This window comes from Heptranchias perlo, chromosome 2 (genome assembly GCF_035084215.1).
Source record: "Heptranchias perlo isolate sHepPer1 chromosome 2, sHepPer1.hap1, whole genome shotgun sequence".
In the NCBI taxonomy this organism is placed as follows: domain Eukaryota; kingdom Metazoa; phylum Chordata; class Chondrichthyes; order Hexanchiformes; family Hexanchidae; genus Heptranchias; species Heptranchias perlo.
This window is the reverse complement of record NC_090326.1, coordinates 119,854,933-119,879,790: the sequence shown is the minus strand read 5'-3', so window position 1 is coordinate 119,879,790 and position 24,858 is coordinate 119,854,933. Positions and strand designations below refer to the sequence as shown.

General features: G+C 40.8%; 1 protein-coding gene across 5 annotated transcripts in view; it reads left to right on the top strand.

The window, feature by feature from the left end:
• cdk14 (cyclin dependent kinase 14) overlaps positions 1 to 24,858 on the top strand; it is a 634,917-nt gene that overhangs the window by 232,896 nt on the left and 377,163 nt on the right. For all 5 annotated transcript variants that reach the window (XM_068006560.1, XM_068006534.1, XM_068006551.1 and 2 more), the window contains one exon: positions 23,867 to 23,961. In XM_068006560.1, coding sequence (XP_067862661.1) covers positions 23,867 to 23,961 — 95 coding nt within the window. The remainder of the gene's footprint in view (positions 1 to 23,866; positions 23,962 to 24,858) is intronic.

The following is a 24,858-nucleotide window of genomic DNA, read 5'->3' as shown; positions in this document are numbered from 1 at the left end:
TTGTGGCTGACTCTATACATTTAAAAATAAAGCTACTGACTTAATTCGATGGCATGAATCAATTGTAGAGGCTTCCATTCCATCCATATACCAGTAATCTCTGATGCTCAGAGAGGGTTCTTCCATGTGACTATGTACCCCAGGGTCAACACATGACTCTTTCATCCTCAGTCAGTTATATATGCTTAGTTTGTTTTATTATGATAACAGATTAAAGGATAATTGCTAGAAGACCAGAGGTATAGTTTGAAATCATGGCTGAAGACCCCATTGCATAACACCAGTTTAGTTTGAGGCTGGAGATGTGGGTGCAGAAGATTTAAACCTTCTCCTGTTGGTGTGAGCAAAAAAGGGCCTTTGTGTTATGTTTTTGCTGCACAGGCAACAGGTGGAATGTGTGGTGTCTATTCTAGAAAGGAACAGCAATCCTAATCAGATCACACACTTGCATCTTTCACTGCAGTCCTTAATTCTTTCATTAATGACTGACTCACAATTTTGCATTGTATATGTTTACTTCTGACCTCTCATCTGTTAGGATAATTCCTTCCTTATCCTTTTAACAGATTTGTAAAGCTAGAGACAGTATGTCTGACAATTATGTTGTGTCTTAAAGCAACGTGTAGAGAACTTTGTGGGAATCATGAGCATTGCTTATCGAAGCCTATTCACGCTACCTGATCTTGAAGATAGTTAAAAAGTTCCTACTGATTGAAACGTTGTATCTCTTTTTCAATTTCCTGCTGGATTCAACTCTGCTGGATGTTTTATGACCCGTAGATCATTGAACAGATTGCTTGCTGGACAATTATGGGGGGGCCTCACGTCCTGTCACACCGTACCGTCGCTTCCTATCTTTGCTCTTCCTGAACTATAGCTTTGTTGTACAAGCCTTTGATGTCTTATCCCTTGCAGTCACTATAGTAAAAGGAACTATTGCCTTTTGGTGCTGCAGCAATTTCCTTCTATTGCACCTCTCCCCACCCCAACCCCCCCCCCCCCCCCCCCAGCTGTGATGAAAAACCTGATTTTTGAAAGTCTGTGTTTCAGCCTAACAACCCTTTTAGCTCCGTGTTCTATAATTAATGCCAACTAGCTTATTTATTTAATAATCTAAATGTGCCTATCCTTACAGTACAATGTCTCCAGCCCCGTAATTAATCCATCTCCAATGCTTTCAGTGCCTTGGTGATCAAAAGATAGAATTTGCGAGCACATAGTTTAAATCAACTCTGTCTGCATTTGCTGTTCTGTCTTTGTTCTGTATTAGAATAATGTAAAAACATATCTATATTCTTGCACCATCTGCTTAACTTTGCTATCCCTATTTAAAGGGAAAGTCCTTTCCATTGAGTTGCCCCATAAAGCCTAAATGTAATAAAAGTAGATATGTGTATGATTATTAGTTGCCTTTCATTACTCTTGTTTTATTTGTTGGAATAGTGGTCAGGAGTTGCGAGGGAGTAGACATTTTGTGTAGAACATCTCTTGTAACGTCACAAATTTCCACCCACTGACAATATAAATGGGAAACCATTATTTCCATTAGGGTGCAACCTTTTGAAAAGATCAAAGGAGGTCAGTGTTTTCTTACAGATATGGCCGCAGGAATGGAAAGGGAGTCGATGAGGGGATGGGGCAAGGCACAGGAAGATTCTTCAATTTTAACAAAATCCTCTTGTAGACTTTATATGTAATGTTTCTACCATCTCCTTGTATCCTCAGGGTGCAGGGATGTGACCATAGGGTGCAAAGCATGACTAGCTCACATTCACTTGAAAGCAACCAATCAAAAAACATAACTTACACACATTTCTCATATATGCACATGCAGGAGATCTGCAATATAAACACTGATCTGTGCAGTATGTTTTATTAGAATGTAGTCCATATTGAATTAATTTTTGATGCATCACTCAAAGAAATAATGCCATAGGTGATTCACCAAATTAGATCATATTAGCTAATAGTAATCCATTATATTTTCATTTCTCTGTTATTAATACAATTCTGGCAGAACAGAATTAATTACTAACGTACCATTTGTCATTAATAATGATGACAACTAAGCACAAGTTAAACCCTTAGCAGAAGTTTCAGACGGTTTTCAATTCCATTTAGAATTAACATTTTATGTGAGCTTTTCAAATGCATATGTTGCTTTTAAACCTGTACACTTTTTTTTTAATATATGAAGCATTTTTGGCCTGTAGGTGAAAATAATTTTCTCTTTGGTCTCTGCGGTTTGGGTTCTAAACTGTTCTGCTATATGATCAATAAATATATCTGTTAGCTTCGCTCAGTTGATCGCACTCTTGTCTCGGAGACAGAAGGTTGTAGATTCAAACCCCATAAAGTACTTGAGCATATAATCTAGGCTGACATTTCTGTGCAGTACTGAGGGAGTGCTGCATTGTCAGAATAGGTGAGATGTTAAACTAAAGCTCCAGGTAGACATAAAATATCCCATACTACTATTTGAAGAGGAGCAGGAAATTTTCCCAGTGTCCTGGCCAGCATTCATCCCCCATCCAGCATTATGAAAAACAGATTATCTGATCATTCATTCACTGTATGTAGGACCTTTATGTGCACAAATTGGCTGCCCGATTTGCCTACATAACAACAGTGACTGCACTTCAAAAGTAATTAATTGGTTGTGAACTGCTTTAAGATATTTTGAGGACACAGTAAGGTGCTTAAATATGATATAAATGCAAGCTCTTCTAATTAGTACATTGTAGTTGGTTGCAGAAGGGCATCCTTAGGAAGAATGTTTTTGTGCCAGCCTTTGAGAAAAACAATGATTGTTTCTTAACCTGGTTAGTTTTACTTGTGGCCTTGGTTTTCCGATCTTAACACTAATGGGAACCTGTTAAAATGAATGGGTTACCATTGGCAATGCAGTTGAAAAACCTAGGCTGATGTGTCAGTTATTCTGAAAAGTAAAATGATAGTCTGTTGCACACTACTACCAAAAATGAATGATTAGCCTGCTGTAAGAGTGGAGCCCGATAAAACAGGATAAGAGATAATAAGCATATAACAATGACACGGTCAAACTGCCTACCATTTCATAATGTTTATAAAGTGAGGAGGCAAGATGATCATGGACAAGACATCTTGGTTCATTACCAGCTAAATGAAATTTCATTTTGTATAATTTGTGGATTGCATTATGACACTGATACATCAGGGAGTATATCATAATGGAACACACGCCGAAAAATCATTATTTATATTGTATTTTCCTTATGTCTTGGAAATGTTGCATAATTCACAACACAATAGGGTAGCATTTACAAATTAGTACCTCCTGTGCAGACCTTCCATTAATGGATGGAAATTAGTCTGTGATGCATTGACCTCTGCTCAAATTCCCAATATGTGCTCCTGTCACACAAAGCTTTAGGTTGAAAGCTCTAATTCATAAAATCTATCCCAATATCTAAAAGAAAACACTTTTATTCTAACTATCATACTATTTTTACATGCACGGTATTATTATAGAATCTTACAGTACAGAAGGAGGCCATTTGGCCCATTGTGACTATGCTGGCTCTTTGAAAGAGCTATCGAATTAATCCCACTGAAGATAGGAGGCTTTCTTCTGGGTAGAGTAGAGGAGGTAAAAACTCTGGAATCATTTAAGAACCAATTGAATGCTGTAACTGGAGGGACTACTCATCCTGGATGATGAACTAATATGTGCCTTCCTCATACATAATTATCTTGTGACCTCCTCCACTACCATCTCTCCTCTGTTGCCTAGCAACATGACAATGCTGTTGTGTGCTTCTTTCCTGTCCTAATGCAGCAAGTACATCTCTAGCAATGGCTTCTCTTCCCATCCCTACACAGTCACCTCTGAAGTTCCCCAAAGATCCATTGTTGTTTGCCTCTTTTTCCTCTTCTACATGAAGATGCAGGGTGAACCTCCATATGATAATATCCAGCTTAACCTCTCCACTTCTCTTAAGCCCAAGATCATTCCTGCTGTCAGACTGCTTGTCTGATATTAAGTGGTGGATGAATCAAAACTTCTTTCAACTAAGTGTTGGGAAGACCAAAGTCATTGTATTCAGCCCTTGCCATAAACTCAGGCTGGGTTAGGTCATGCAATACTTTGGTGTCCTGTTCAACCCAGAGTTTCAAACCCCAAATCTTAATAATTACCAAGACTGCCTGTTTCCACAACATCACTCACTTCCACCCAAATGCAGCCCCACCACTAACAAAACCCGCATTAACACATTTGGTATGTATGGACTCCAATGTTTCCTTTAAGGCCTCCCATCCTCCATAGACTCCAATTTCTAAAAGTCAACCACCTGTATTTTTTCCTGCTCACCTATCATCCCTGTCTTCATTGTTGAATATTGGTTTCCTGTCCCCTAAAAAATTGAATTTAAAATCCTTTTCCTCATCTTCAAAGCACTCCATGGCCTTGCCCCGCCCCCCATTTATCTCTGCAACCTACTCCAACCTTACGTCCCCTCCCTCACCATTTGGTCCTCCAAACCTGGTCTTTGGTGCTGCTCCCTTCCTCTTGCCCCATCGTTGGAGGCTGAAGGCTCTAGCAACTTCGCACTACTTCCTCCCTAAAACCCTCTGCCTTTCTACACCCCTCTACTTTAAAAGCCTTCTTAAAACCCATCTTTTAAACCAACTTTTTGGCCACCTCTCTCCTAATCTCTCCCACCATACTTTGTGCCTGTTCCATTTCAGCCCCCTTCGTAAAGGGCTTTGGGTCATTTTCCTATGTTAAATTTGCCAAATGATTGCAAGTAGTTGCTGAGGGTTCATGATTTTTCAAGTTATATCTTGGCAGAGCTATATGCAGAAACTTATTTTTTTACTAAAAATAATATGTGAATTTCTTACAGTGGCATGTTATTTTAGCTGCAGGTCTAAAGGGATTTGCAGAGGTCTTTTGGTTAGAGGCAAAAAATGTGGATAAAAGGGACTATTTTAAAGTCGATTGGGGCCTCCAGCTCTCTGTCTTGTGGCAGTTTCCATAAAGTACCTTTCTGTCAGCAGAATGAGGCATTTATTTCTTAAATGTCTAAACATTTTTAATTTACTCTTTTGGCTTCTCATGTTGCTTTCAAAATGTTCTAATGTGCTATTAGCTTGTGACTTCTGCTACTCATGAAACTATCCACTTTCTATGGGCTACTGGGAATAAGAGACATTTAGCGATTTGTAGTTTTTATTATTTTATATACAAAACAATTGGATTAAATTCTGCAAAGTTACAGAAATACTAAATGATCTACCAGTGCTTTAAAAATGAAAAGGATGCCATTTCAGCAAAAAGCTTACAGTAGAAATTATTTTGAAAGTCACACTCTTCTAACTTTACAGTTTGGTTGTAATCTTTGCCTGTATGTGCTCTCTATTTAGTAATATAATTGAGCAATTGCAAGTGTAGTTATTTGCATGTTTATACTCTTGCTGGACTTAATAAACACTCACAAAGTGACATTTCTGACTAAGAACAGTTGAAGGAAGTAGTTTGGGTTTTTAGGTAAAAGTCTATTTTGATTTTTTTTTAACGAGGTTGTGTAACTGGAAAAGGGCTGTCTTAACATAAGTACGCCAGCCAATGAATCCATTAATAACTGATATCTCTCATTAGCTTAAGCGCTCGTGAAGCTTTTATATATTTTATTAACTTTTTGGAAATGTATGAACATATGTTTGTAGGGTTACTTAAATCATTTGTACAAACTCCATTGCTGGAAATCTCACCGTTCTGAGGCTGTAAAAGGTTCTTTCATTTAGTTGGCCAAAGAATTTCTTGACTTTCTTGACCAGTATGTTTCCGACCCAACGAGGAAGGATGCATTGCTGGACTTGGTTCTAGGGAATGAGGTGGGCCAAGTGGAGCAAGTGTCAGTGGGAGAGCATTTAGGGAGCAACGATCATGGTATCATAAGGTTTAGAATAGTTATGGAAAAGGTCACGGACCACTCTGAAGTAAAAATACTCAATTGGAGGAGGGCCAATTTCAATGGGATGAGAACAGATCTGGCCCGGGTAAATTGGAATCAAAGATTGGCAGGCAAAACTGTAATTGAACAGTGGGCGGCCTTTAAGGAGGAGGTGGTTTGCGTACAGTCTAGGCACATTCCCACGAGGCAGAAAGGTAGGGCAACTAAAGCCAGAGCTCCCTGGGTGACAAAAGAGATAGTGAGTAAGATGAAATGTAAAAAAGGAGCGTATGACAGATGTCAGATTGATAACACAAGTGAGAACCAGGCAGAAAATAGAAAATTCAGAGATGAAGTGAAAAAGGAAATAAAAGGGGCAAAGAGTGTATGAGAACATACTGGCGGCCAACATAAAAGGGAATCCAAAAGTCTTCTACAGGCATGTAAACAGTAAACGGGTAGTAAGAGGAGGGGGGAACCAGAAAGGAGATTTACTCATGGAGACAGAGGGGATGGCTGAGGTACTAAATGAGTACTTTGCATCTGTCTTTACCAAGGAAGAAGATGCTGCCAGAGTCTCAGTAAAGGAAGATATAGTTGAGATAATGGATGGGCTAAAAATTGATAAAGAAGAGGTATAGAAAGGCTAGCTGCACTTAAAGTAGATAAGTCACCTGGTCTGGATGGGATGCATCCTAGGTTGCTGAGGGAAGTAAGGGTGGAAATTGCAGAGGTACTGGCCATAATCTTCCAAACATCCGTAGATACGGGGGTGATGCCAGAGGACTGGAGAATTGCAAATGTTACACCCGAGTTCAAAAAAGAGTGTAAGGATAAACCCAGCAACTATAGGCCAGTCAGTTTAACCTCAGTGGTGGGGAAACTTTTAGAAACAATAATTCGGGACAGAATTAACAGTTTCTTGGCCGAGTTTGGATTGATTAGGGAAAGCCAGCACGGATTTGTTAAAGGCAAATTGTGTTTAACTAACCTGATAGTTTTTTGATGAGATAACAGAGAGGGTAAATGAGGCCAATGCAGTTGATGTGGTGTATATGGACTTTCAAAAGGCATTTGATAAAGTGCCGCATGGTAGGCTTGCCATCAAGATTGCGGCCCATGGAATAAAGGGGGCAGTAACAACATGGATACAGAGTTGGCTAAGTGACAGGAAATAGACAGGGGTGGTGTGCGGTTGCTTTTCGGACTGGAGGGAGGTGTACAGTGGTGTTCCCCAAGGGTTGATGCTGGGACCACTACTTTTCTTGATATATATATATATTAATGAATTGGATTTGGGTGTACAGGGCAGAAATTCAAAATTTGCAGATGACACAAAACTTGGAAGGGTAGTAAACAGTGAGGAGGATAGTGATAGACTTCAAGAGGATATAGACAGGCTGGTGGAATGGGTCGACGCGTGGCAGATGAAATTTAACGGAGAAAAATGCAAAGTGATACATTTTGGTAGGAAGAACGGGGCGAGGCAAAATAAACTAAAGGGCACAATTCTAATAGGGGTACAGGAACAGAGAGATCTGAGGGTATATGTGCACAAATCGTTGAAGGTGGCAGGGCAGGTTGAGAAAGTGGTTAAAAAAGCATATGGGATCCTGGACTTTATAAATAGAGGCACAGTGTACAAAAGTATGGATGTCATGATGAACCTTTATAAAACACTGGTTCAGCCACAACTGGAGTATTGTGTCCAGTTCTGGGCACCGCACTTCAGGAAAGATGTGAAGGCCTTAGAGAGGGTGCAGAAGAGGTTTACTAGAATGATTCCAGGGCTGAGGGACTTCAGTTACGTGGATAGACAGGAGAAGCTGGGGTTGTTCTCCTTGGAACAGAGACGGTTGTGAGGAGATTTGATAGAGGTATTCAAAATCATGAAGGGTCTAGACAGAGTAGATAGAGAGAAACTGTTCCCATTGGTGGAAAGGTCAAGAACCAAAGATGACATGAGGAAAAACTTTTTTACACAGTGAGTGGTTAGGATCTGGAATGCAGTACCCGAGGTGGTGGTGGAGGCAGATTCAATCGTGGTCTTCAAAAGGGAACTGGATAAGTACTTGAAAGGAAAAAATTTGCAGGGCTACGGGGATAGGGTGGGGGAGTGGGACTAGCTGGATTGCTCCTGCATTGAGCCGGCACTGACTCGATGGGCCGAATGGCCTCCTTTCGTGCTGTAACCTTTCTATGATTCTATGAATTCCAAGCTATTGTCCCTCTAGAAAGTGAACAAACAGATATGTGTTTAATGCATTTTAATGTTGGTATGTGGCTTCCTACCCAAATAGGTCATATTTTACAAATTTTCAGTTGAATTTATTTTGAAATTTTTCTATTTAGTTAGAAACAAATCAGTAGTTGAATGAACAGTAGAACTATTAGCATCACTGTCATTAAATATATCTGCACTAGGGACTGGCTGCCTGAGTAAAATATGCCATTTTATTTTTGGACTTAATCATTAATCTAGCTGAAACTGATGGGATGAAAGTCTTCCCTCCCTGTTTAGTATCCATCTTGAATGAAATAGGTTTGGGCAATTTCAATCCAATTGTTATTATATCTGATTTCACAGCACAAACTAATAATTCAACACTATATTGGCAATATCTTTGAGGCCACAAGGGTGCTAGCACAGGAAATGGAAAAAATCATACTGGTGCAGTAGAGGTGGACTTCTTGAGATTAGGGTTAAGATACATGGTGCAGATTAAAGGGAACTTTATTCCACATTTGGCCTCCAATGTATCTAACCTGGGAGTGCTGTATGCTTGCATTGGTTACCAGAAGTAGAAAGGTGTTCCATTCCCAAGCATTGACATCAACCCAAAATAAACCATTTTTTAAATTTAAGGTGTATCTGCAGAGCAGAGTGCTGTTGCACATCATTCCTCTCACTGAGTTGCCAGTGCTGACCATGTTGTGGTTTGGTGCTGAGTGGAGGCACTTCTCCCATGGGAAGAGAGGGAAAATCTCAGCTGTACTCAACTCTATATTTCTATTTCAGTGCTGAGTTGGCATCCAGGATCAGGAAGGGTGCTGGTTTTTATCAAGAGAACGACTGCTGAGATGAAACATAGGAACAAGAGTAAGCCATTCAGCTCCTCGAGCCTGTTCCAACATTCAATTAGATCACGGCTGATCTATATCTCAACTCCATTTACCAGCCTTGGTTCCATATTCCTTAATTCACTTACCTAACAAAAATCTATCAATCTCAGTTTTGACATTTTCAATTGAACTAGCACCTACAGATTTTTGGGGGGAGAGTTCCAGATTTCCATTACCATTTGAGTGAAGTCACGTCATCCCGTGGATCTTTTTTATTTGGGAGTACCTACTTCGTGGGTCTATGCATCTGCTTTGCTATTTGTGTATATATAGTAATGTTGGCTCTCAGAATATTTTTTTGCATTGTTCTCTTGTGTCTCAGGTGGTTGTGGGGTGGGGGCGTGGGTGGGCACTTCAAATCGAATGTTGCCTTTCAGTTTTTTTGTACTATTTGGGTCAATTCCAAATGTGAACTTAATTGACTCTGTTGGAGTTCCTACATTCTGCTTTCCACCATGATCATTGCATTAAGACCACCCTGATTAAAGTCCCCAGTGACTTCCTTTGTGACTTTGACCATGGTGGAATTTATTCCTCAATGATCTTTATGGTGTTCAATGAGCTAATGGTTCTGCAGTACTGACTTCCTTCTCCCAGACTTATGGGTTCAAAAATTCTGGGGGAGGCCTTTTTGGAACGGCATCTGGGGTGGCGCGGAACTTTTGCTTGGCCCACATGGATGTGCCCCTTTATCTATCTCTGGCGGATGCCTGCGCCATTTGTAGCACTGTTGGGACACCTGCTTAAGTGCGGGGGGAGGGAAGATGTCGGTGCAACTCCTGACCATGGTGTAAGTGGGCCTACATTGTCAGCCCATAATGATTTTAAAGTTTAAACTGCTGTCACTTTTGAATTCGGCTGATTTCCAAAAAGCAATCGTGACAGGAAATTGGCCTTTTAAATTCCCCCCAGGGCTCTTAGCAAACCTGGACATTAAGGGTGCATAGGTGGCCCTTGTGTCAAAAAATATCTACTCTGCTTGAAATGTAATTTTGCAAAGACAGCAAAGGCTGCACAGGATAGTGTATGTTGCTTGGCCTATTTGAATCAAATGTCAAAGACCTTGATAGCTGAACTTCATAAAAAAGTGAGTGCTTTTGTGTAGTCCATTCTATCTGTACGTAAGATAGTGAACAATCCTTTTCAATATCTTTGGAGCCTTTCATAATGCTTCCAAAATATCTAGATCTTTTATTTCCTGCACTAAGTAATGAATACATTTGGGTTAACAATACTTTTGTGAATCTATTTGGGCAAACATAGCTGATACCTGTAGCCATTTCAGAATGGTAATTTTATAAATGTAAGATATTTCACATCCGTATCAATATATAATATTGCAAGGTAATTGATAGACATTTCCATATTAGTGGTGCAAGATAATTGGCAGTGCTTACTTTAGCATGTCTCTTTAAATCGGACACTTTCTCCATTTTTATCCTGTGTAATTGCCCTTCATGCCTGCTGAACTCTCTTTCATGGTGGTTGCACTTCTGACCAATATTGGGCATTTTGCCATTTCCTTACATGGTGCATAATGATTGACAAAGCTTCATCTGTGAAGGTCACTTTGCCTATTTATGAGTGCCCAAATTTGTGCACACCAATGGTGGTGTAAAGGGAGGAACACATACACGAGGACAAAGTTGGAGGAACACAGAGTTCTGTGGGTTATTGGGCTGCGGGAAGTTTCAGAGATAGGGAAGGGCGAGGCCATGAAAGGATTTTAAACATAAGGATGAGCATTTTAAATTGAAGGTGTTGGGTTATCGGAGCCAATGTACATCAGCAAGGACAGGGGTGATGGGTGAGCGGGACCTGCTGTGGGATAGAATACAGGTAGCAGCGTTTTGGATGAGCTGAAGTTTATGGAGGGTGGAGGATGGGAGGCTGGCCATGAGAGGAATAGATTAGTGGAGTCTGAGGTGGCAACGGCATGAATAAGGGTTTCTGCAGCCGATGGATGAGGTAGTGATAGAGGCGGGCCCAATAATTGCCACTTTCCTCAGGGTAGTCAATTCTAGTAAAATCTCCATTTTTGTTTTTGCTGAAGAGGTTAGTTCTGGAACTTCTCCAGCCACATTGTCCATTGTCAACCTCAAAAAAAAATAATGCTAATTTCCTTTGAGTGCCACAGCCCTTTAAAAGCTGCTGTATCCCCAATTCCATATCACCAGATATACAACAATACTCCCTGTGCGTGATAATAATGCAGAGATTATTTAAATTGCATACAAATTGTGCGTCGGGCTTCCCCTTGACCTTTTTTTTTATTCGTTCATGGGATGTGGGCGTCGCTGGCAAGGCCAGCATTTATTGCCCATCCCTAATTGCCCTTGCCACCTGCGCAGGTGCGCCTGGGAATATGGGCAAATTTTTGGATTGTCCATGGAACCAACACTACTAAGCGTTGTTTTTGAGTTTATGCATCTATTAGGAGGGTGAACAGGGGATCGAGCTGCATTATTGGGGGTACATTCTAACACATGAACTTTAAGAATAAGCTGAATATCCTGTGGGTTCCTGTGAGTGCTTAAAAGAGGAGGAAAAATGTACAGCCAGTGAAGAGTAAATGAAACCTCAAACTACCTAAAATACTTGTCGATAATCATTTATACAGGAACCTGCGATTAAAGCATTTTCCACAATTCCTACATACATGCAAGTTGTTGAATGAACCAATGCTGACACCTCATAGGAACTGTCAGAGGACAGTGGCAGCGTTCTTGCCTCTGAGTCAGAAGATGGTGGGTTCAAGTCTCACTGCAGAGACCCAAGAACTTAATCTAGGCTGACACTTCAATATAGTACTGAGGGAGTTAGGACCAGAAATTCCATAGATAATCATGAGGAATATACAAAGTGCAGTGGGGAGGCAAAAAGGGAGGTAGAAGGGCTAAAAACTAGCAGATAATATAAAATGATATAATAAGGGATTTTATAAGCATATAAGGGGTAAAAGTTAGAGAGGGTAGAACTACTCAGTGATGAAGGGAGGAAAAATGTACAGCCAGTGAAGAGTAAATGAAACCTCAAACTACCTAAAATGATGAAGGTGCAGTGGTGCTATTCTCTGGGAATTTCATCAGGGCTTCTCCTGCTTTGCCACCATAACTTTGGCAGGGTTCAAATACGTAATCCCCTGAAAGCGTAAGAAAGGCCAGAAGAATTTTGGGTTTTATAAATAGGGACATAGATTGCAAGAGTAAAGAAATCATAAATTTGTTCAAAACATTGGTTGGGCCACAGTTAGAGTACTGTGTGTAGTTTTGGGTACCCCATTATAGAAAGGACATAAAGTCATGTGGAGCATACAGCATTGATTCACCAGGATGATGCTAGGAATGGAAAACTATAGTTTGAGGAGAGACTTAAGATACTGGGACTATTTCTACTGGAGCAAAGAATGCTCAGAGGAGATTTAATAGATGTTTTTAACATTATGAAGAGTTTTGTTAGTGAATAAGGAACAACTATTTCCTTTGGTTGCAGAGTCAATGAGAGGCCATCAACTTAAAATTATCATTGAGTGAGGATAGAGGTTAAGAGAAATTTCTTGATGCAGAGGGTTGTTGGAAGATGGAATACTTTGCCACGGGGAGTGGTTAAAGCAGAGACCATTGCATCTTTTAAGGGAAAATTGGACAAATATTTGATGCAGAGGAAGATACAAGATCGTGGGGAGAGGAGGGCAGTGGGTTTGGTTTTGGATTGCTCTAGCAAAGAGATATCATAGACATGATGAGCCAAATAGCCTTATTCTGTGCTGGAAAAAAATATGGTTCTATACCTGGAGCAGAACCAGAGAATTTTTATAAAAATGAAGAATGTTCAGAATATCTAGCAGGTCAGCAAGCACATGGAAGATGTTATCTGAAACATTTTTAGATTCCGTTCTGATGAAGCATCCCTTCCAAAATTTCTATTTCTCTTTCAGTTGCTGATTGATTCAGATATTTTCTATTAGCAAAAGTTATTAGCAGTTAATCCAATCCCCATGTTTGTCCAGACTCCCACAGGCAGACTCCTGTGCTATATCAGGCAGACTCCTGTGCTATTCCTGTTTCACTCTTTCAAAAAAAAAATCTGCATCAAATCAGTAGTGAGGCTTCCCATTCTAGTGAACAGAATATCAGTTCTCTCATCTGTTGAACTGCCTCTGTCTTGATGCCTGCAAAAAGTTGTCAGCAACTCTTGAGAAGTTGTTTACTGAAATGTTATATATCATTTATGATATCACTGAAAGAGTTGGACAGGTTACCTTTTTGTTTAGATTCCTGCCAGTTTTGGCCTGAACTGTTTTGTGGCCACTCACTGTGGCCAATTATCCAAGGAGGGTAGAATTTTTTCCAGTTGTGAAGTAAGAGATAAAGGGTGACACAGCATTTAGGAGTCCCAGTGAGTGGCACCAGCGTGACTGTGGAATGCAGGCTCAGTACCCCCTGCAACAGAGATCCCAATCTTTGCTGAGTTGATGCTAAGTAGAGATCAGGTGTTTTTGCCAAACAAGAGAAAGGGGGGAAAAATTGGCAGAAAAGTTGCCTCTGGGTTGTTCTCCAGTATCTCCTACTGGTGACTGGTGGAGGGTTGGGTGCAGGTATGAAATTGATATGTAGGAAAATGGATGGAGTTGACTGAGGAATTAAAAAAAAGAGTTGATTTTTAAAAAAAACATGCCTATGCAAAATGGAAGTGTAACATGTTTACATAACTACAATAATAATAGACTAGTAGATTTCCTATGATATAGCACTCAGGTAGTTAAGACCAAGTGCAGTGTTCAAGTCAACTGGGATGGGGATAATTGCGTCCAGTCAGAGGAAGTGGGGGTTCTGGAAGGAGAGAGGGGTTGGAGAGATGGGAGGGTTGGAGAAGTGCCTCAGCAAGTTGGGGGGCGGGGGGGGGTTGAGTGTTATAAAAGTACCTCAGCAGGGGAGCATCTGACTTTTCAACAAGCGAGAATTTTTCTAGCATTGAAAAGGTTCCACTATTTTAAAAACTACACAAGCCTTGATTTGTATTACTTTTAATTGCCTGCAATGAAAATAGGCCCCATTTTTTTCAAACGGTGAAGAGGCATGATTTTATTATTATTAAAAATCAAGGAGATGCCCCCCTGTATTGGCAAAATTTATTCATTTTTGAACAGGCACTGATTTCTATAGGTTTGTTCCTGAGATAAAGTGTTACGAACATTGGAATTGCTTAACATTGAAACTGCCTATCATAGTGCCACCAACAGGTCTAACAAATATTACAGGTAAACGTGTACACTTTTATAATGGAATTATCCCTCGGACTCGGTTAGTATGGGAGATTTTACTGCATTTTGTATTGAAGGTTGTGACCTAGGTGTCATTTTCTAATAAGTAGTAGATACTATCAATTTTGAGTAAATTAGGTCACAGATAATGATAATTACAATAGTTGTGATTTAATATTAAATGAATTTTAAATATATAAACAGTAAACATTGCATTTTAAGGTAACATTTTTACAAAGATTGGACTGAAGATTTGAAAATGGCTGAAACATTTCAATTATGTATTCATAAGAGTACACTTTTTAACTATCAACTGGATTGCATTGGAGAATTCCAGAGGAATCTTTTTTATATGTTAATAGTATCATAGTAGGTACAGCACAGGAGGAGGCCATTCGGCCCATCTTGCCTGTGCCAGTTCTTTGAAAGAGCTATCCAATTAATCCCATTCCCCTGCTCTTCCCCATAGCCCTGTAATTTTTTTCCCTTCAAGTATTTATCCAGTTCCCTTTTGAAAGTTACTATTCAATATGCTTCCACCACCCTTTCAGGCAGTGCATTCCAGATCATTACAACTCGCTGCATAAAAAAATGTTTTCTCGTCACCTCTGGCCCTTTTGCCGATCACCTTAAATCTGTGCCCTCTGGTCACCGACCCTTCTGCCACTGGAAACAGTTTCACCTTATTTACTCTGTCAAAACCGTTCATGGTTTTGAACACTTCTATCAAATCTCCCCTTAACCTTCTCTGTTCTAAGGAGAACAACCCCTGCTTCTCCAGTCTCTCAACATTAATGAAGTCCCTCATCCTTGACACCATTCTAGTAAATCTCTTCTGCACCCTCTCTAAGGCCTTGGCATTCTTCCTAAAATTTTATGCCCAGAATTGAACACGATAGTCCAACTGTGGCCTAACCAGTGTTTTATAAACGTTTAGCATAACTTCCTTGCTTTTGCACTCTGTGCCTCTATTAATAAAGCTTAGGATCCCATATGCTTTTTTAACAGCCTTCTCAACTTGTGCTGCCACTTTCAAAGATTTGTGAATGTGCACCCCCAGGTCTCTCTGTTCCTGCACCCCCTTCAGAATTATTCCATTTAATTTATATTGCCTCAACTCATTCTTTCTACCAAAATACATCATTTTACATTTCTCTGCATTAAATTTCACCTGCCATGTGTCTGCCAATTTCACCAGTCTACGTCCTTCTGAAGTCTGTCACTATTCTCTATATTGTTTACTAAATTTCTGAATTTTGTGTCATTTGCAAACTTTTTGAAATCATAATCTCTATACCCAAGCCCAGGTCATCAAATATATATCAAAAAGAGCAGTGGTCCTAATACTGACCACTGTCAATATTAGGACCACTGTATCCTTCCCTCCAGTCTGAAAAACAACCGATTGCCACTTCTCTCTGCTTTCAATCCCTTAGCTAATTTTGTATCCACGCTGCCACTGTCCCTTTAATCCCATGGGCTTTAATTTTGCTAAAAAAAATCTATTATATGGTACGTTATCAAACGCCTTTTGAAAGTCCATATACACAACATCAACCGCACTACCCTCATCAATCCTCTGCATTACTTCATCAAAGAACTCAATCAAGTTAGTCAAACACGATTTTCCTTTAACAAATCCGTGCTGACTTTCATTTATTAGACAGTGCTTTTCCAAGTGCCAATTTATTTTGTCCTGGATTATTGTCTCTAAAAGTTTCCCCACCACCGCTTTAGGCTGACTGGCCTGTAATTGCCGGGTTTATCCCTCTCCCCTTTTTCGAACAGGGGTGTAACATTTGCAATCCTCCTGTCTTCCGGCACCATCCCCATATCTGAGGAGGATTGGAAGATTGTGGCCAGCGCTTCTGCAATTTCCACCCTTACTTCCCTCAGTAACCTGGGATGCATCTCATCTGGACCAGGTGACTCTTCTACTTTGAGTGCTGCCAACCTTTTAAATACCTCTTTATCTATTTTTATCCTATCCAATATCACTACTACCTCCTCCTTTACTGCTATATTGGCAGCATCCTATTCTCTAGTGAAAACAGGTCCGAAGTATTCATTTAGTGCCTTAGCCATGCCCTCTGCCTCCACAAGAAGATCTAATTTTTTCTCCCTAATCGTTCCTACGCTTCCTTTGACTACCTTTTTACTATTTATATGTTTATAAAAGACTCTTGGGTTCCCTTTTATGTTAGCTGCTAATCTATTCTCATACTTTTTCTTTGCCCCTATTATTCCCTTTTTTAGATCTCCTCTGTACTTTCTGTATTCTACTTGATTCTCTACTATATTATGAACCTTACATTCATCATAAGCCGCCTTTTTCTGTTTCATTTTAATCTCTATATCTTTAGTCATCCATTGTAAACAATTTTACAACACCAAGTTATAGTCCAGCAATTTTATTTTAAATTCACAAGCTTTCGGAGGCTTCCTCCTTCCTCAGGTGAATGTTGTGGAATGTTTCCACAACATTCACCTGAGGAAGGAGGAAGCCTCCGAAAGCTTGTGAATTTAAAATAAAATTGCTGGACTATAACTTGGTGTTGTAAAATTGTTTACAATTGTCAACCCCAGTCCATCACCGGCATCTCCACATTTAGTCATCCAAGGAGCTCTAGCCTTGGATGCTCTTCTTTTCCCCCTCGTAGGAATATGTCTACTCTGTACCCAAACCAGCTCCTCCTTGAAGGCCTCCCATTGTTCCATTACTGTTTTGCCTGCCAATTTTTGATTCCAATCCACCAAGGCAAGATCCCTTTTTAACTCGCTGAAATTTGCCTCCACTCCAGTTCAGCATTTTCACATTTGATTGTTCCGTGTTCTTTTCCATAACTATTCTAAACCTAATAGTATGATCACTGTTCCCCAAATGCACCCCCACTGAAACATGCTCCACCTGCCCCACTTCATTTTCCAGAACGAGATCCAGCACTGTTTCCTTCCTGGTTGGGCTGGAAACACACAGTTCCAATTGCTCTTGTATATCTTGACATTTTTGAAGTTAAATTCATTGCAAAGTATTTAAGTGCTGATCATTATTAGATGTTGCTTTGTGATTTCTGACTGTTAATCATTTTGTAGATAGTATCTTATTCTTTGATCTTTGCATCTTTAGGGTTTTGAAAATGTTCATGGGGACATAGAACCTATTGTCATATCATAACCAGTGCAGTTGATTCAGAGCAGTTTCAAATGCCTCAATATTCTACATCAAAACTACAACACAGAAACAGGCCATTCGGCCCAACTGGTCTATGCCTGCATTTATACTCTATATGAGCCTCCTCCCTCCCTACTTCTTCTAAACCTTCTATTCTTTTTTCCTTCATGTGCTTAACTAGTTTCCCCTTAAATGCATCTATGCTGTTCGCCTCAACTACTCATTCTGGTAGCGCGTTCCACATTTTTACCACTCTTTGGGTAAAGAAGTTTCTCCTGAATTCCCTGTTGGATTTATCAGCGACTATTTTATATTTATGACCTCTAGTTTTGGTCTCCCCCACAAGTGGAAACATTCTCTCTACATTTACCCTATCAAACCCTTTCATTATCTTAAAGACCTCTATCAGGTCACCTCTCAGCCTTCTCTTTTCTAGAGAGAAGAACCCCAGCCTATTCAGCCTTTCCTGATAGGTATATACTCTCAGTTCTGATATCATTCTTGTGAATCTATTTTGCACCCTGTCCAATGCACCTGTATCCTTTCTGTAATATGGAGTCCAGAACTGTGCGCAGTATTCAAGTATTCTGGGCATCACAGTTTAGGAAGGATGTGAAGCCCTTAGAGAGTGCAGAAAAGATTTGCTAGAATGGTTCCAGGGATGAGGGACTTCAGTTATGTGGATAGACTGGAGAAGCTGGGGTTGTTCTCCTTAGAGCAGAGAAGATTAAGAGGAGATTTGATAGGAGTGTTCAAAATCATGAAGGGTTTAGACAAAGTAAATAGGGAGAAACTGTTCCCTTTGGTGGAAGGGTCGAGAACCAGAAAATACAGATTAAAGGTGATTGGCAAAAGAACCAAAGGCGACATGAGGAAAAACTTTTTTACGCAGCGAGTTGTAATGATCTGGAATGCGCTGCATAAAAGGGTGGTGGAAGCAGATTCAATCATGGCTTTCAAAAAGGAACTGGATAAATACTTGACGGGAAAAGAATTTGCAGGCTGTGGGGAAAGAGTTGGGGGATGGCACTAACAGGATTGCTCTTACAAAGAGCCGACATGGGCTCGATGGGCCGAATGACCTCCTTCTGTACTGTAACCAATTTATGATTCTATAATGGATGGTATTGTAGATTAACAGAACAATGATCAATTAGGACTGTTCTTGGAGTTGCACTGCTAATCTGTAGTTTGTGGGACGTACAGGGGTGTCAATTTGGATTCCCATAAGATTTCGAAAATGTACTTGGGGACATAGAACCTATTGTCACATCACACCCAGTGCAGTTGATTCAGAGTAGTTTCAAATGCCTCAATATTCTAGTCAGCCATTTTTAACTGTTGAAAATAGGCGTCTATGTAACTTTGTGAACTGTAATAGAAAGCATTATGTTTTCAAGGATGAGTAACTTAAATGATAAATTAAGTATCAAGCAGATTTTCTAACAACCTTGTTGCTGTGATTTCACTTCGGTACCATTTCATTTGGTTCCCTCATGTAATTTCAAAACTAGTGTTGTTTTCCTCTCTTTACAATCTGGCACATGTGTAGTGAATTACATCGTTTGTTTATGTGGAGAGCATGAGAAAAAAATGAAGTTGAAACCCAGCAGGACAAACTCTACATATACAGATGGATTTTTTTTCCCTGCGGAGACATTCCTTGAGAATCTGAAATAGTGGTCTGTGTGTGTGTGTGTGTATTTCCTTCTTGCACATTGTCAGTGCAGCTTTATTTATAAAAGCGAGAATCAGCTTCAAAGTGGGACAAGTTTTGAACTTCCCTGATTATCTCGAACAGATTCTATTCAGATTGGTATATTTTTATAGTTCATCATTTTTAGCTATCATAAGTGACTGCTTACAGTTAGTAAACTGTTTCTTACCATGGAAATAATTGGCTATCGAGCAATTATTTATAACATTGGAGAGAAAATAATTGTAAAATATTTCCATTGAGTTCCATATGAAGAACTGCAATTTTTGAAGAGTATATCCTGCTCCCAAACCTGCTTGTTTGCAGGCATTACAAGGGAATACGCTGTAGAGTAGATTCTGCAAATTTACACGGTCAGTGCAGAACATCGTGTGCTAGGATAGTATATTGGAAATTTGAGCATGAAGGTCGACCCACTTCGCAGGTTCTTCCATTTGTTAATTTTAATAAGATTAATAGATAGAGAATCCTATGGAGCGCACTGACCTTTGCACTCAAATTCCCAATATGTATACTCAGCGTGAAGCTCTGCTTTAGAAACGCACATTTGTAAATTCTACCTGATATTTTGAGGGTGTATTAATGGCAATTTAGTTTTATTTTTAGATTTTTTTTCTGCCTCTATTTTCTCCCTTTTTAAAATGTGCAACTTCCAACCATGCGCACAGTATGGTTTAAGCCGCACACATGAGAAGGTACCACTTATTTTGTATTGTGATCGGTCAGCAATTGATCACTATAATTTCTTTTCCCCCACCAGTATGGAAATCTTTGTTTCTATGCGAAGTGTCATCTAGTGTCTAGCTCAGAACTGATAAAACTTAACCAATTAATTGTAGTGATAGGCAGCTGTCGGACTCAGAATCAACTTATGAGAACATATGGGAAGAATTCGCTGCTGCAGTTGGAAAAAAAAATGTTCTCTTTAGGTTACTTGACAGGGCAATGACATCTTGTGAGCCCAATCAGCATTTCCCTTTGTTGATGAGTATGTATAAGGATTATGCCAAACGTTAGCATAGTGGTTAGGGTACGGTAGCATAGTGGTTGTGTTACTGGACTAGTAATCCAAAGACCCAGACTAATAATCCGGAGTCATGAGTTCAAATCCCGTCAAATGAGTTCAATTAATTAAATAAAATCTGGAATTAAATACTAGTATCAGTAATGGTGGCCATGAAACTACCGGATTGTTGTAAAAACCCATCTGGTTCACTAATGTCCTTTAGGGAAGGAAACCTGCCGTCCTTACCCGGTCTGGCCTATATGTGACTCCAGACCCACAGCAATGTGGTTGATTCTTAATTGCCCTTTGAAATGGCCGAGCAAGCCACTCAGTTGTAAAATCTCGCTAAAAAAATCACAATAAGAATAAAACCGGACGGACCACCCGGCATTGGACCACTAGGCACCGGACACGACAAAGGCAAACCAAGCCCAGTCGACCCTGCAAAGTCCTCCTCACTAACATCTGGGGACTTGTGCCAAAATTGGGAGAGCTGTCCCACAGACTAGGCAAGCAACAGCTTGACATAGCCATACTCACAGAATCATACCTTTCAGCCAACGTCCCAGACTCTTCCATCACCATCCCTGGGTATGTCCTGTCCCACCGGCAGGACAGACCCGCCAGAGGTGGTCGTACAGTGATATACAGTCAGGAGGGAATGGCCTTGGGAGTCCTCAACATTGACTCCGGATCTCATGGCATCAGGTCAAACAAGGGCAAGGACACCTCCTGCTGATTACCACCTACCGTCCTCCCTCAGCTGATGAATCAGTCCTCCTCCATGTTGAACACCACTTGGAGGAAGCACTGAGGGTAGCAAGGGCACAGAATTTACTCTGGGTGGGGGACTTCAATATCCATCAACAAGAGTGGCTCGGTAGCACCACTACTGACCGAGCTGGCTGAGTCCTGAATGAGATAGCTGCCAGACTAGGCAGGTGGTGAGCGAACCAACACGAGAGAAAAACCTACTTGACCTCGTCATCACCAAAGTACCTGTTGCAGATGCATCTGTCCATGACAGTATTGGTAGGAATGATCACCACACAGCCCTCGTGGAGATGAAATCCCATCTTCACACTGAGGACACCATCCAACGTGTTGTGTGGCACTATCACCGTTCTAAATAGGATAGATTCAGAACAGATCTAGCAGCTCAAAACTGGGCATCCATGAGGCGGTGTGGGCCATCAGCAGAAGAATTGTATTCCAACACTGTCTGTAACCTCATGGCCTGGCATATTCCTCACTATACCATTACCAACAAGCCAGGGGATCAACCCTGGTTCAATGAGGAGTGCAGAAGAGCATGCCAGGAGCAGCACCAGGTGTACTTAAAAATGTGGTGCCAACCTGGTGAAGCTACAACACAGGACTACATGCATGCTGAACAACGGAAGCAACATGCTATAGACAGAGCTAAGCGATTTCACAACCAACGGATCAGACCAAAGCTCTGCAGTCCTGCCACATCCAGTCGTGAATGGTGGTGGACAATTAAACAACTAACGGGAGGAGGAGGCTCGGTGAACATCCCCATCCTCAATGATGGCAGAGTCCAGCATGTAACTGCATAAGACAAGGCTGAAGCGTTTGAAACCATCTTCAGCCAGAAGTGCCGAGTGGATGATCCATCTCGGCCTCCTCCCGATATCCCCACCATCACAGAAGCCAATTTGATTCACTCCACGTGATATCAAGAAATGACTGAGTGCACTGGACACAACAAAGGCTATGGCCCTGACAACATCCCAGCTGTAGTGCTGAAGACTTGTGCTCCAGAACTAGTCAAGCCTCTAGCCAAACTGTTCCAGTACAGCTACAACACTGGCATCTACCTGATAATGTGGAAAATTGCCCAGGTATGTCCTGTCCACAAAAAGCAGGACAAATTCAATCCGGCCAATTACTGCCCCATCAATCTACTCTTAATCATCAGCAAAGTGATGGAAGGTGTCGTCGACAGTGCTATCAAGTGGCACTTACTCACCAATAACCTGCTCACCGATGCTTAGTTTGGGTTCCGCCAGGACCACTTGGCTCCAGACCTCATTACGGCCCTGGTCCAAACATGGACAGAAGAGCTGAACTCTAGAGGTGAGGTTAGAGTAACTGCCCTTGACATCAAGGCAGCATGTGACCGAGTGTGGCACCAAGGTGCCTGAGTAAAATTGAAGTCAATGTGAATCAGGGGGAAAACTCTCCAGTGGCTGGAGTCATACCTAGCACAAAGGAAGATTGTAATGGTTGTTGGAGGCCAATCATCTCAGCCCCAGGACATTGCTGCAGGAGTTCCTCAGGGCAGTGTCCTAGGCCCAACCATCTTCAGCTGCTTCATCAATGACCTTCCCTCCATCATAAGGTCAGAAATGGGGATGTTCGCTGATGATTGCACAGTGTTCAGTTCCATTCGCAACCCCTCAGATAATGAAGTATGCAGCAAGACCTGGACAACATCCAGGCTTGGGCTGATAAGTGACAAGTAACATTCGCTCCAGACAAGTGCCAGGCAATGACCATCTCCAACAAGAGATAGCCTGACCACCTCCCCTTGACATTCAACGGCATCGCCGAATCCCTCACCATCAACATTCTGGAGGTCACCATTGACCAGAAACTTAACCGGACCAGCCACATAAATACTGTGGCTATAAGAGCAGTTCAGATGCTGAGTATTCTGCGGCGAGTGACTCACCTCCTGACTCCCCAAAGCCTTTCCACCATTTACAAGGCACAAGTCAGGAGTGTGATGGAATACACTCCACTTGCCTGGATGAGTGCAGCTCCAACACCACTCAAGAACCTCGACACCATCCAGGACAAAGCAGCCCGCTTGATTGGTACCCCATCCACCACCCTAAACATTCACTCCCTTCACCACCACGCACCATGGCTGCATGTGTACCATCTACAGGATGCATTGCAGCAACTCGCCAAGGCTTCTTCGACAGCACCTCCCAAACCCGTGACCTCTACCACCTAGAAGGACAAGGGCAGCAGGCATGTGGGAATAACACCACCTGCATGTACCCCTCCAAGTCACACATCATCCCGACTTGGAAATATATCGCCGTTTCTTCATTGTCGCTGGGTCAAAATCCTGGAACTCCCTTCCTAACAGCACTGTGGGAGAACCTTCACCACACGGACTGTAGCGGTTCAAGAAGGCGGCTCACCACCACCTTCTCAAGGGCAATTAGGGATGGGCAATGATTGCTGAGCTTGCCAATGACGCCCACATCCCAAGAACGAATTAAAAAAATTATCCATCATCCAAATAATAAATACATACTTGTATATTGGTATTGGTTTTTTAAATCTGCAATGTTTATTTCAATGGAAAATAGTGACATAAAAAGCAGTCATGAAAATAGCCTAAGAGGTGATGGGTATCCATCAGTGTGGTCTGGATTTTATCTTGGAACCCAGAGTTGAAAAGACTGTTTTCTAACCCACTGTTTCACATGATCATTCAGTGTTAATGTGGTTTTTTTTAGAAGTATTTTATGTACTTAATACATTAGTTTGATGTTGGTTACATTGTTTTTAAATGAATTGCTGGCACCTGAGGCTTTGTCCAGTGGTTGATTGTCTCTGCCAAGTCTAACTGTATCACTTACTAAGTTTGCTTTTCATTCCTTTGCAGCATCTTTGTTGAAAGGGCTGAAACATGCTAACATAGTCCTGCTCCATGACATCATTCACACTAAGGAAACCCTGACTCTTGTGTTTGAATATGTGGTAAGTGCTCCCCACCTCTATTTAAGAGCAGCTGGTCATTGATGAAATTGGTTGGATTAAAATTACAATATAATTGCATTTGTGATTATTTTTGTCCACAATGTAATCAGTCTTTGTCACGGTCTAAACATGTTTTCCTTGCGTCTACACACATCATAAGTATAGACTGTGTAGTCTTGTTGGCAGGGACTTGCATAGGGCCTACAAGCTTTGCAAATTTTAAATATTATTGACTGCTGGTAGAGGGATGTGTCAGTAAGCACAAACTGCCCTTCTATTGAATTAGTCCTTATAAATGATTTGCTTTTCAGTTGTACTCTTAAGTAATCAGAAAAGATCCTTTCATTTAAAAAAAGAGATTGAAATCATACAATTTTAATTTTAATTTTAGGACTTATATGTAAAGTGTGTAGATTTAATTCAGAACATCTACCTGCAAAAATCACATAAGTATATGGTATCTTGTTTTTTAAAAAAAAGTCAAGCTATATTGTTAAACCTTCATTTGTTTTTTTTGAATCTCGGCAGTCATAATAAAGTTAAGTTAAAAGTTTAATTAACAGTTTTGTGCTTTTTGCACTACTAGTTGCATTTCAGCTAGTTTATGTCAGAAAACATTTCCTACTGCCGTTTTTCGGCTTTTGTTAAGTCCGGATATATTCTTTTGAGGTTTTTAAAAAAAATTCACTTGGACCTGGATCAAATATTGCAGAAAGGTAGGTTTTTTGCAAGCATTTTTGTAATTAATGTTTTAACCATATATGCATAAGGTCATGGCCCTCTGGGCACAATTTTTCCCCTTAAGCCACCTGGAAGTGATTGTGAATTCACTTTATACCTGGTTGTGGTGGGTGTAAAATATTATTGGTAGGTATTAAGTTTTCATCTTGCCCTGCG